Here is a 13,785-nt window from a genome sequence, read left to right as displayed (position 1 = left end):
AGAAGATGTTAGCAGGTAATTTATATCTACTCAGGAAGGTGGGTTTGGGTTGCGTCATCATGTAAGAGTTTCCCAGGGTGTGGAATTCTAATGGAATTCTAATGCTTCACTGTATCCTGAGGAGGTTCTTTTGCATATGGATTGGTGCTTGATATGCTAATCTTATCTGCAGGGCTATTGTAAGATGTAGAGTATTTTGTTTTTCAGGACTGGAAACCATGCTCTATTCATGCTTAAAGTCTCTTCTTTCCTGTTGAAGTTGTGCTTATTCTTATGAATTTCAATGGCTTCCCTGTGCAATCTGACAAAGTAGTTGGAAGTGTTGTCCAGTATTTTAGTGTTCTGGAATAAGATACTGTGTCCTGTTTGAGTTAGGCTATGTTCAGCCACTGCTGATTTTTCAGGTTGGCCAAGTCTGCAGTGTCTTTCATGTTCTTTTATTCTTGTCTGGATGTTATGCTGTGTGGTCCCGATGTAAACACTGAGAGATCTCTATCTTTCAGTGCTATACCTCTGGAGATGCCAGCCACAGCTGCTGGCGAAACGTCAGGAACTACAATGCCATGACCACGGCGATACAGCCCGGAAAATCCACAACAACCATCGTTCTCCGTCTGTGAAAGCCTTCGACAATATATTGAGTTACATTTGTTAATGTATAATACTGTTACATTCACTAAACTTCTCAGCTGTAAAGTAATATTAGCAGGATGCTGAGAGCAAAATAATACAGAGTTCTGAAAAAGCTTTCCATTTCTGTTTTTATTGCAGGTGATTATCGCCCTGTCAGAGAAACACAGGTCTCATATACCTTATAGGAACTCTATGATGACCTCAGTGTTAAGAGACAGCTTAGGAGGAAACTGCATGACAACAATGATTGCAACACTATCAATCGAAAAAAGGAATATAGATGTATGTAACCCCTTTTTCAATACAATATGCTATAAATATAATTTTAAAAAAATCTTTGATTTTTTTCGTATGCGTCAAAGTACAAAATTAATGTAGTTTGTTGCTTAAAACCTTGATTTGTGACCTTTCATTAGGAAAACAATGGATAGTCCATATTTTAAATATATATATTTATTGTTGAATTGTTTCTCAGCACTTGGTTGCTGCTAGTCAGTTTTCTCACTGTTAGTTTCAAGCAAACCATCAGCTCGCAATTGTAATTTCAATGTAAATGTAGGTATTATCCTACTTTTATGTCATTATCTTCTGCTTTTATAATTCCATTCTCTGCATTATTTATTACATGTCTGATATCTTTTACATTGTTTTTCTAACATTTGTAATTCTTAGTTCTGTTGCATTGTTTATTGGATGTCTAATGCTGTCTGATAACATAGTTTTACATTATGTGATTCGCTTTGAACAGAGAGGTCAAGCTGAATGTAGAGTTGCTAGATTTGGTGGCAAATCTTTTTTGGGGGCTAATGTAGTTCCACTCAATTTGAGATTCCCTAGACAGCTATTTATTTTTCTGCAAATGTTAGTTGACACCGATTTAAACGAAATTATATCAAGACTATTATCCGTTCTAAGGATAGCTGCTTTAGTTTACAAATCATGATTCATTTACAAGGTTGCATGTTAATAAGTTTTTTTTTTTTTTTAGGAATCTATATCAACGTGTAGATTTGCACAGCGTGTTGCTCTTATTAAGAATGAAGCAATTCTTAATGAAGAAATTGATCCCAGACAAGTAAAGACTCCTCTTAATTGTTTAAACAAGATTGTCACTTGCATAATGAAAAGTTCATAATTATACCTCATTAATATGATGTTGGAAGCTGCAATTATTTCTTATCATGTAAAGACACATTCCTTCTTACTTCCCCCCCCCCCTTTTTTCACATAATTTTACAGCATTATGTATGTATGCATAAGGCACCTCCTGCTCTGTGCCATCATGACGTTCCTCAGTCATCCTCCACCAGGATGGAGGAGGTTTCCCCAGGCCTCAGAAAAGTCACAAGAGGGAGGGTTACTTCACCCAGCCCTCAGGCTGCCCCAGGGCAGTCATTCCTCAGACTCTCAGGAATGAATTGACCATTCCTTTCTCCCTCGTCCCGATCCCAGAAACTTCCCTAAATAGGATGCCTCTCCTCCCACCGGCCCAGCACCTGAGCACCTGAGCTGAGCCCATCAGCCCCAGCTGTGGGATAGAGGAGGCTGAGCTGCTTGTCCTAGCCCCAGCTTCAGCCCATTATGCTGCCTGAGTATCCCTAGGCCCTTTTTCTGCCAGCTCCACTCCTGTAACTTAAAGCTAGGGCCAGGCTGGTTTGCTCCCCTGCCAGCCCACACCTTGTGGGAGACAGCTGCGGGTCTTTGTGTGGCTTGCTTCCCGTGGCTGCTTGTTTGGCATTGGTGTCAGCAGGGAGCCCGGGGTGTGGCTGCAGGGCTTCCTGTCAGGGCACGGTAGTGGGGAGGCATTCTGGACTGTGCTTCCGATCTGGCTCTGCACCTGATCAGCGATCACGGGGGGTCTGGAAAGCGAACCACTGTCTGCTGATGTTTCTGGCCTCCTCCTGGCTGATGAGTCTCTTGAGGGGCGGGGTGGTTGGAGTGTCCAGAGGGTGTGGTCTGGACAGTATGGTGTTTTCCACATGGGGCAGCCTTCTGTAGCTTCCCTGTTGCTTTTGCAGCAACTAATATAGTATGGCGGCAACAGGGCTTCTGCACAGCAGATTTCCCCTGTAGTTTAAATCAGAGGTTGAATAAAGTTGTGTTGATATATCAATACGCATATCAGCTGGATTCTTAGCTTTCTTTTTTTTTAAATACAAGTAAGTCTTTTTCATTTTTTAATTTAAAAATAAGTCTTTAGCTCTTTTTCTTGCAGAGATGTTTATTTATTTACATTATTTATAGGTTGACCTTCTCAGTGAGTCTCAAGCCATGTAAGGCAATATAATCAACAGCAGGAACATTCAATAAATAATTCAATATAGTATATAAATGCAAATTTGCAGGGATTTGAAAACAAGCAGAAATCTGATACAGAGCTGAAACAGTACAAGCAATTCTTAACTTGACTTATTAAACAACCCAGGAGAATCATATTTACAGCAACTAGCAGTACATGGTGGTATCTTGCTATATAAAAGGCTAAGCATATTCAAGACAACTCACTTCCTACCCTGGTGCACCACCAGAGGGCACTGCCATGGAGGGAAGACCAGATGAGGCAGCCAGACCTCCAGAGAGCGTGTCACAGTGGGAAGCGCAGGCTGGGATCAGGAGTGGAGCAGGTGGCAATGCCCACCCCCCACCATCACCCTGCTGAGATCAGGAGCAAAACAGGTGCCGGTGCCCACTTCCACCTTCATCCAGCTGGGATCAGGTGTGGAGCAGGTGGCAATGCCCGCCCCTTCACCTGGCCAGGATCAGCTGCGGAGCAAGAGGAAATGCTCATCCCTCTTCACCAAGCCTGAATCAGGTGCAGAGCAGGTGGCAATGCCCGCTCCCTTTCATCCGGCTGGGATCAGGAGTGGATCATGAGGCAATGCCCATCCCCCTTCACCAAACCTGAATCAGGCGCAGAGCAGGAGGTAATGCCCACCCCCAACTTCGCCCTGCAGGGATCAGGTGAGGAGAAGGTGACAATGCCCACCCCCTTTACCCTGCCGGGATCAGGTGCAGAGCAGGTGGCAATGTCCCCCCCCCACACACACACTTCATCCAGCCGGAATCAGGCTCAGCGTAGGAGGCAAGGTCTGTGCCTTCTTCACCCAACTGGGATCAGGAGCGAAGCAGGTGGCAAGGCCTGCCCCTTCACTTGGCCAGGATCAGATGTGGAGCAGATGGCAATGCCCACCACCCCTTCATTCGGCTGCGATCAGGCGCAGAAGAGGTTCCAAGCCTGCCCCCCACCTTCATTCAGCCAGGATCAGTGATGGAGGGGGAGGGAATGCCTGCCTGCCCGCCCTCACTATTCTAGAGCCCGTTGTATTTTTTCCCACAACGAGCTTTGTTGCTAGTAATCTATAATCCCTATCCCTTTATCAATGCATCTCTTTGAAACCACTTCTTACAGTAAAGCCCCCCTATCAGAATAAAAAAGACCTCTTGAATAATTCAGTTTAATAATGGAGTTTAATTCAGAATAGTTCAGAGAGAGTGAGCTTTTCTGACCTTTTTGGACAAACCATTCCATAAGGTAGGGGCCAGTACAGAGAACACATATACAGGCAGCTGCTGATTTTGCCCATTGGTAGGGTGAGCAGCTGCAGAAGGCCCTGTCCAGATGAGTGAAGCTCCCATGGCTGAACATAGGGAGAGAGGCAGCCCCATACATACGGGGAACCAAGTCCATGAAGGGCTTTGTATGTGATAGCCAAACCCTTTAATTGAACCAAGTAACTGAGAGACAGTTTGGTATAGTAGTCAAGAGCGGAAGGACTCTAATCTGGAGAGCTGGGTTTGATTCCTTACTCCTCCACTTGAAGCCAGCTGGGTGACCTTGAGTCAGTCACAGCTTCTTGGAGCTTTCTCAACCCCACTCCCCTCACAGGGTGATTGTCGTGAGGATAATAACAACACATGTTGGAACCTGCTCTGAGTTGTCCTGAAGGGCGGGATATAAATTGAATGTTGTTGTTGTTGTTGTTGTTGTTATTATTTGGTAGCCAGCAGAGTGATTGCAGAATGGGAGTAACATGCATGCTCTACATAGCTGCGGATAATGATTGAGCTGCAGTATTCTGCTCTAACTGGAGTCTCCAAGTTGATTTTGAAGGCATATGTAGAGGGCATAACAGTATTCTATTGTTTATGGCATGCATCAAGGAAACTAGATCAGCCATGTCAAGGTATGGGGCCATCTTCTGAGCTGAATATTAAAAAATGTCATAACAAAAGGGGCTAGAAATTTACTCTTAAAAAGTAGGAGGAGTTGTAAAAATAAAATGGAAGAGAACAATGTAAATCACTTTGGGTCCCAGCTGGGGAGAAAGGTGGGGTATAATTAAAGTAAAATAAATAATAAATACTGAAAACTAAGAATTCAGAGATCCTGATACACATATTAATGTAATAGTATATCAACATAATCCTATTCTATTGCTGATTTTTTAGAAGCCCTTGCGACAGGGAAAGGAAATGGATGTTACAGGCTGCTGTGAGGGTGGGACCTGAAAAATCCAATCTTTCCTATCCACATGGCAGCCAGCCAGACTTTGCTGTAATCTTTACAAAAACTTCAGAGCAAAGTAGGACCGTTTCCACACTACTCACTTTCATATGGAACGGGGCACAATGTCGCCAAAAAAAAGCAGAAGATAGCGTCTTCTCGCACGAGTTTTGTGTGTTGTGCCCCGTTCCGGATAAAGGCAAGTAGTGTGGAAATGGCCTAGGTTTGGGAGAAAAGCTGGAGAATCATTGTAAGGTTCATGAATGCATCATAATGCTATTCAGGACGGAGGGGGAAAAATCTGCTTCCTGACAGCATCAAACTCAGAGCAAATTTATTTATTTTATTACATTTCTATTCTGCTCTCCCCTTGAACGGGCTCAGGGTGGATTACATCGTTTAAAAACATAATCACAACAATGTTACATAATCAATAAATACAAAAAAACCTTAAAAACAATTTAAAATCTAAGTAATTTCATAATAAATACTTCCTACTATATACTTTCTGCATCAATAGGTCATATTCATGTTTCATATTCATGATTTATACTGTATAATCCATCTAGGATTGCCAGATCTCCCTAACAACTAGTGGAGGGAAGGTCCTGGTACCTACCAATGTTACTAGCACATGCTCCCAGCTGAGGTGCGATGATATCACTTTCAGAAGTGACATCATTGTACTGGCGACTCAAAAACACAGCAACCAGGGTCACAAAAAATCAAGCAATCAATGCTAGTATATAATATTATATTATTCCAAAAGTCTGCACTTTTGCACTTTTGGAATAATATAATATTATATACTAGCATTGATTGCTTGATTTTTTGTGACCCTGGTTGCTGTGTTTTGAGTCGTCCGTGTACCCAGGGAGTTCCCTTTGTTGTTTTGCGCATCATTGTACTGGCTGCAGGAGTGCTGAAATCAGCCCTGCACAAAATGCAGAAGCACTCCTGTAGCCAGCACAATGACGTCACTTCCAGAACTGACATTGTAGTGCGCGGTCGGGAGCAGGTTGCCTTCTTGGGGCAGGCAATAATCAGGAGTCTTGCCAACTTCTGCCAGTCGCCAGTGATTGGCAGGCACGGCGGCAAACTGCTGTGAGTTTGCCTACTGAGTATCAGTAAGGATATTGTTTTGCCATTCCTGTCTCAAGATTCCAATAGAAATCACTGATAGGAAGCTTCTCTCTCAACTACCCCAACTACCCCTTTCCTTCCAGTATTTCAGGAGAAAGGTCAATCACTTATGCATTGCCAAAATCTCATCCAGCGTGATGAACAGGGGCAAAGGGACTTTAGGTCACTTCTTCCTGTGAAGTGGGAATTTTCTAGCTCTGGGGTAAAATGGAAGAAATGCTAATTTGTAGAGTTGTGGGACAATAAGACTTTAACTTAATTTAATTTTAGGTGGTTGCTTTTTAAAATAACATCTGTCATTCATACTATAGAATTTATTTAATTCACAGTACCTTTCTATCTCCATTGAAAGAAAAAAGTGTGTTGGTGTATGATAAAGTCTAAATATAAGAAGAACTATAAGATCAGAGAGGTTCAAGAAATTCCAAATCATAATCACACCTATTAATTAAGAATTTTTGTTTTTTCCCCCAGATGATTGCACAATTAAAGAAAGAAATCCAGGAGATAAAAGATGAATTGGCCATGGTGACAGGGGAGCAAAGATCAGAAGAACTTACACAAGAAGAGCTACTTCAGTAATGTTTGGTCTTTCTTACCTGTCTTTTCTTACACTTAGAATTATTTTCTTTGCTAGAAAAGCAGGAATCAATTCAGTTTCTAGTGCACTGAAATTAAACCAAGGTGTAATGTTTTGCATTTAAATAGCTTAGATTATATTTCTGCTTGCTGATGGGGGATTTTTAAAGTTGTTGCTGTTAGTTAAAATGCAAGCCTCTGAGGAAAGATGGAGGGGGGCTGGATGTGTGAGTGGGGTGCAATCTGATTAGATGGCAGCTGTACCTTAAGGGGAGGAGTGAACTGTCATATTGCTGGGAGAAATGTGTTCATTCTGGTCAAAAAAGGTGAGCTATGTGCAGCCTGGGAGTGTCTTGTGTTTCTGAGAGAAAATGTTTATTCTAGGTAAAGCAGGCAACCTGTGTGGAAGCCTGAAAGGGGTCTCATTCTGCCAAGTTCAGTGTATGTGTGTGATGTTCTGAAAATTCTAAGTCAGGCAAACTATGTGTGTGCCTAGGGTAGACTGTGTATTCTGAGTGAGAGATTTAATTTACTCACAATGCAGTCTTATGGAGTGTTATTCCAGTTTAAATCCATTGACTTCAATGGGCTTAGACTAGAGTAACTCACCATAGCATTGCCCTTAAGTCAGGCAAACTGTGTGGAAAGACTTGAGTGAATGTATCTGTGTGGATGTGAAGAGAGTTTATTCTGTTAGTGAAGATCTGTGTGGAAAATTACTCTGTGACTGAGTCTGTGAATATACCTCTAAGAAGAATTATTTGTGAAACCACCAAGCTTAAGAACTATTCAAGACTCTGCAATCATCACACTTACATTCTTATAAATAAATTATACTTTTGTTTAAGAAAAAAGATCCACTCTCATGTGCTGACCTTTCTGTCAAACTACCATCTATAATAGATAACGGTAGTCCCCTGTGCAAGCACCAGGTCATTACTGACCCATGGGGGGATGTCGCAACATGACATTTTCTTAGCAGACTTTTTGTTACAGGGTGGTTTGCCATTGCCTTCCCCAGTCATCTACTCTTTCCCCCCAGGAAACTGGGTACTCATTTTACCAACCTCAGAAGGATGGAAGGCTAATTCAACGCTGAGCTGGTTACCTGAACCTGGCTTCTGTCAGAATTGAGCTCAAGTCATGAGCAGAGATTGGGCTGCAGTACTGCTGCTTACCACTCTGCTCCATGGGGCTCCATCTATAATAACCTTCCTGTATTACAAATTAAACCAGGGAGGTCTGAGGCAAAAGCCTTTGGTGGCAGTGAAAACATTTTGAGGGAGTCAGGGAGGCTGCAATATGCAGGTCACTCACAATGAAAAAAGGAAAGATGTTCTTGAGGTATAAGCCTGGGTAAAGAAGAGAACACCTAAGCTTTCTGTATGTGGAATTAGACAGTGTGTAGGCTTAGACCAGAGCCTTTCTGAGGTATAAGTTTAAGGTAATGTAAAGAGGAGCTGAATTTAAGATCCAAAGCTAAAGGTTTAACAGAAGGTTTAAGGTTAAAAGAAACAGGGTGATATCAAAAATAAGCAAAGAGTTACACAAGGCATATCCCACTGATGTCAGTAAACACATCCAAGTAACTTGTTTCAGATTGTGATGTAGGCATCAGCTTTTTGCAGCAAAAAACATGTACTTTTTGCAGGAAAATTCAATTATACTTTCTATGGAAAGCTACTTTATAGCTACTTTCCATGGAAAACTGACCTAGGACACAAAGGTAAATATGTGGCAGATGAGAATGTTTGGCATATGTTGTTTATGGAAAATCTGTAAGGGGAATTCATCTTTTGGCCCTTGCCTGTTTGGCCTAATATACATTTGCAATTCCAGTTAGTGACATAACTCAAATGAGAAAGGTAGCTAATCGTGCTGCTTAGGGATGTGCGCTTTGGGTTTCTGATTCAGGTTTTTAACCCAAATTGGGCCCAATTTGTGAAGATTTGGGATTCCCGAATCAGCCCCAGCATTGCTGAGCTGATTCTGGAATCCTGAAGCAAAGCTTTCTGAAGCGATTTGTATTGCTTGGGGAAGCTTCTGGTAAAGTGGCAGTAACTGCTCCCGCAGCACTTTTCTAGCAGTTTATATTGCAAACAGCAAGAAAAGTGCTGCGTGCTTTCAAACTTCCCGCCCTGCCGTTTCCCCCCCACTCCCATCAGGGAAAAAAGTGGCAGGGCAGGAAGTTTGAAAGCAAACACTGCGCTGCTTGCTTCACCCGATGGGAGGGGGAGTCTCCTCCCTCTCCCATTGGGTAAAGCAAGCAGCGTGGCATTTGAAACTTAAAGCCACCCTTTTCGGAGCACTTTCAAACGCCCCACCACTTGCTTCACCTAATGGGAGAGGGAGCTTCTTCCCCCACCCATCGGGGAGAAAAAGCGGCGGGGTGAGAAGTTTAAAGCAACACTTTCAAGCGGCAAGAAAAGTGTTGCTTTGAGCTTCAGTGTGCTCCAGGATTGCTGCATCGGGAATCAGGTTATTCTGAATTGTTTTCCCGCTTCTGTAGACCCGAAGTGGGAAACCAGAATATTTTTTGGGTGCATACCCCTAATGTTGCTAACATGTACATCTCTTGGATGTAAGGTGGTAGAAAGAGATGTGGGGATAAGGAGTGGGGTTGGGATGCCAGTAATGGTGGCAAGAAGACGTGGGTCCCTTGAGGTTATCCTTACAGGGTATTGGCCATGGGAGAAGGAAAAAGAAGAGAAGAGTGTACTGTATTAATTCTCTGCTTCCTGATCTGAAGCACCAAGATCTTTCTAGGGTAAAACTGGATTCCTATTGGGAGAAGTTTAATGTTAGTTAAGATTTGTACTGCTACTTTGCTGATTTCTTGAGTATTAAAGTAAGCTTGAATTTATAATCTCTGCCATGCACATATGTTTAGTATTGTGCTGCAACATTCTGCATGATGGATATGCTTATTAGTGCTTGGGAAATATATGGATTTGTAAGGAATTCAGATTCATGGGAGCAGGATGCATAATTTCTCTTATGTAAACAGTTCATTTAGAGACTTTATATGGCAGTCAGTTCTTCATGTTGCATTCTCAGGAAATGGATAAGCTATTAGTTATAATGGACCTAGTAAAAAAACATAACTCTGTGAATATAATCATTGTTACATTGGCTCATTCACAGTTTCTTAGTGTGACTAGATTTTACTTAGCTGTTAGCTGGGACAAGGAAATGTTGTTTAGCCTAGACATCCTTTCTGTTGCTGAACTTATACTCCTGAGTATGTGTATCAACAGACAGCGTATCTTCCAAACGATATACGAATAAAGGGAACAATAATGTTCATGGAAGCAATAATGTACATGGAAGCCAGTTTACAGTGGGTTGTGACTCCCAGCAGTTATGCATGCAGTTATAAAGGATAGCTGCTTTTGACCCATATTGAACAAAATATGCATAGACCCCACATGTCATCCTTGAATCAAATCCCAGTGAATCACCTTTTTCATAAATTTTGGTCCATTTGGGCCGGTCTGTTGGTCTGTGGTCCGTAAGTCCAGACATACTGCCGCTGATCTATCAATTCCATAGGCAATGGAGAGGATGACCGCAGATTTTTTGCAGCCCTTAAAAACTTAATAGGCAGCTCTGCCTGCCAAGCTCCCATTCTGCTCTATGTGAGCAAGGAGGAAGAATTAATTCCCTAGGAAATGGAGGGGTGGACATTCTGCATCCAATCTTAGCCCTCAAAACCTTGATAGGCAGCTCTGCCTGCCAGCCAGAGAGCTCCCATTCTTCCCTATGCGAGCTAGGAGCAAGAATTAATTCCCTAGGCCACGGCTGGGAAGGTGTCTGTGTGGTGAGTGAGGGGCTGTTCCCCCACTCTTTTCTGTTTGATTTTGCCTCTTTGCAACTTTTTGGTGCTGCTAGCCAATGCAAGTCAATTGGCATTTGCGACTCCAGTATCTACTGGAAGTTTCCTGTGGGCGGCCGCTTTGGGGGTCTGTAACTCCGACGTCCAAAATGCAATTTTGACCAAACTTGAAGGGTAGATGGAGGAGAGGCTGTTGAAGATTCTCTGCGAGTTTGTGCTCTCTGGGTGTGAAGGGGCGGAGCCAGGGCTGCCAGAAGTGACCGAACCGATGAACTGGTCCGTGAACGGGGCTGGTCCGTGAAAAGTTTGTGGTCTCTGAAAATCGACGGACCACGGCCGGTGTTCCATGGGGTTTTCCTGGTCCATGCCCACCTCTAGTTGTAACATTATAATTGTATTCAATGGCAGATTTAAAAAAGAACACACACACACATACTTGGGTGGGAATGGCCACCAGAGGAAGGGTTGGAATGGTTACTACAGGGACAAGGAAAATGGCTCCCATGTATATGAGATGAGGAAAATCTATTTTTCCCACCCACAGTGCAGCAATTAAGGCTTGAGTTAGGTATCTGATCCTCATCAGCCATCCAGGTTTACTGTGATCTTTCCCAAAACAGTGCCACAAAGCAGGCTTGGAAAACATTAGAGAATGCCAGGGAGGGAGATGCATGAATGCACCACAACTCTGTGGAGACATTGGATAAAAACACACTTCCCAGAAGCATCAAATCTGAAGCAAATCCATGTGGAAAAGACTGGAGCTGAAGAGAAATTCTCCTTCTCCCTATTTTATCAAATGAAGAATTGAAGATTTGATTTTTTTTTTCACCTGAAGTGAATGTAGCAGTGGTATCAAAGCATATACCCCATATTGGATCCAAGAAAGATTCCTCATAGAGAACTCATCTCTTTGCCATCCAACAGACAGACATGTCTTTCTTGTTTGACCCAGTGCTCGTGTTATGACAGCATGGGAGCCGCTGCAGGGACATTCTTTCCTGAACTGATAAGGTAACATGAAAAGCTCCAGACCAATATAGGAGGAGCCCATGCTATAGCTTCTCCCCATGCTATCATTAATCCTTCCATGTGTAGAGCTAACATTAGGATGGGGAGGAGCTGCAAAGTGGATTCCACTGAAATGACTGTGCATTTGTTATAGGAAGGAGAGGCACTGCTGCAGCTCTCTTTTTTCCAATAATGGAAAAATCTAGCTGTTAAAGCGCAGAGATGAGGAAAACTGCACATGTGAAAGCAGTATGTCCCATGAACTCTGTGTTCGTGAACCACGAACCTGGCCAGACTGTGCAAAATTTTGGTCCATTTTTCTGGACCGTGCCCACCTCTAGTTATAACCATTGCATTGGATTAAAGGCACTAGTGCCATGGGGTCCGTCCAGTATTATAGTTGCTATTGATTGCTACATTGACATAAAAATAGAAGTGAATACAGTTGTCGAAGTGCCAAGACCTTTCTTCAGGTAAAAACATATGTTCTTATTCAAAATTGAGACTACACAGAAGACATATCCAAGTTGCTAACCTGTAACTATCATCCTTCAAATGAGACCTCTGCATACTCTTGTAAATTTGTTAAGTTTATGTGAGTATATTTGAATGATTTAAGTAAAAGCAAATAGTACCATATACAATTAGTTGTTAATTTAATCTGTAGAAACTTGAGAGAAGTTGGTAATGGTAAATATACAGACTAACTGGAGGTTTTAAAGTGAGGATCTATTTGAGCATGTGGTCACTTCAGGAATTTTGAGGAAGAATAGTGCGTGCAAAATGGTTGTTGCGTTGGATGGTGCTAGTTACAAAAATGGTTATTGTGGGAGATTGAGACCATTCATAAAATGGCTACCCTGAGTAACAGGATCAGCTCTTTGCTTTGAAAAAAAGATGCTGTTTGGATTCAGTTTCCAAAGAGTGTGGAGGGTTTGTTTCATGTATGGCCCCAGGAAGAGGTTGCGTTGCCCAGAGACATAAGTAAGTCTATATCTATGGACAAGTGAAGCGTGAAAAGCTGTGATATGCTTGTCTGGGATGAGAGATCTGTATTGTAACTCTGTCAGCTAGTAGAGAAGCTCCCTTTCCTCCCCTCCCCTCCCATTCCAAACGCCTTTGGATTTTATTCCCAAGACTCAAGAAGTAAGCAAAGCAGAATGGCAATGCCTAGAGGCATGCATAGAATCATGCTGTAGCCTTAAAGTGTTTCTTTGTTTTGTATATTTCTGACCTGTTTATTTCATAACACTATAAATATCTGGACAGTAACTTTAGCTAATCTTGAAACCAGAAACTAAGTGACAGTGTGAAAAAAGCCTTTAATTCCCCCCTTGCATTCATTAATGCTTCAGATTCCAAATCTTTATTCCAAATTTTTATACTTCTCTGAGTAGTTGTAGTTTATGGATAACCTGTTTAATGTGTGCTTATCCAAACTGGACATAGTAGACCTAATCAGTGGCAAATAGAGCAACATTATTCTCTCCTGTGAGTTGCATACAATGATGTTATTCATGCAACCTCAAATGGGATTTGCTTAAGTTGCAAATATATCACATTTTTGTCTAGACTGAGGAGGTAAATTAAATTTAGACCTAAAGATACTTAGAACATGATCCAAGAGATCAGGGTCTTGTTAGGAGCTGATATATGTAAACTGTCAACAGGTCTAGGAGCCAAGCTGAGTCTGTTGCTGGGAATTTAATGCTGCGTCAGGAAGCAAGAACTGATGTGGAAAACCAGCAAGAATGAGGCTGAAGTTGAGATCAGGTAGTCACCAGGGAAACCTGCCAGGAGAAACAGGAATAAACCTAGCAGATAGCAGGAGCTGAATCAGAAGAGTCTGGATCCAGTGTCCACAGAAAAGACACATAACTGTCATTTCATTTCTGCATCTACTTTCTGAAGACTGTCACTATTTGATGACAGTGAGGTATCTTTTTAAAACTTAATCTCTGTTTTCTGTCAACACTGACTTCCGAAGAGGTTTACAGGGATAAAAAAGAGCTACTTAAATAACATGACACTCTTGTAAACATTCCTTGCAGTGGTCGATCAACAGTTAAGTTGTATCCAT

General features: G+C 42.2%; 1 protein-coding gene across 1 annotated transcript in view; it reads left to right on the top strand.

Annotated features, from left to right (window-relative positions):
- KIF6 (kinesin family member 6) overlaps nt 1-13,785 on the top strand; it is a 439,256-nt gene that overhangs the window by 63,123 nt on the left and 362,348 nt on the right. Inside the window, exons 8-10 of the mRNA XM_054999529.1 lie at nt 772-915; nt 1,622-1,708; nt 6,755-6,858. Of these exons, the coding sequence (XP_054855504.1) occupies nt 772-915; nt 1,622-1,708; nt 6,755-6,858 (335 nt within the window). The remainder of the gene's footprint in view (nt 1-771; nt 916-1,621; nt 1,709-6,754; nt 6,859-13,785) is intronic.

This window comes from Eublepharis macularius, chromosome 1, assembly GCF_028583425.1.
Source record: "Eublepharis macularius isolate TG4126 chromosome 1, MPM_Emac_v1.0, whole genome shotgun sequence".
Lineage (NCBI taxonomy): Eukaryota > Metazoa > Chordata > Lepidosauria > Squamata > Eublepharidae > Eublepharis > Eublepharis macularius.
Note: the sequence above shows the minus strand (reverse complement) of the source record. Positions and strands in the feature narration are given on the sequence as shown.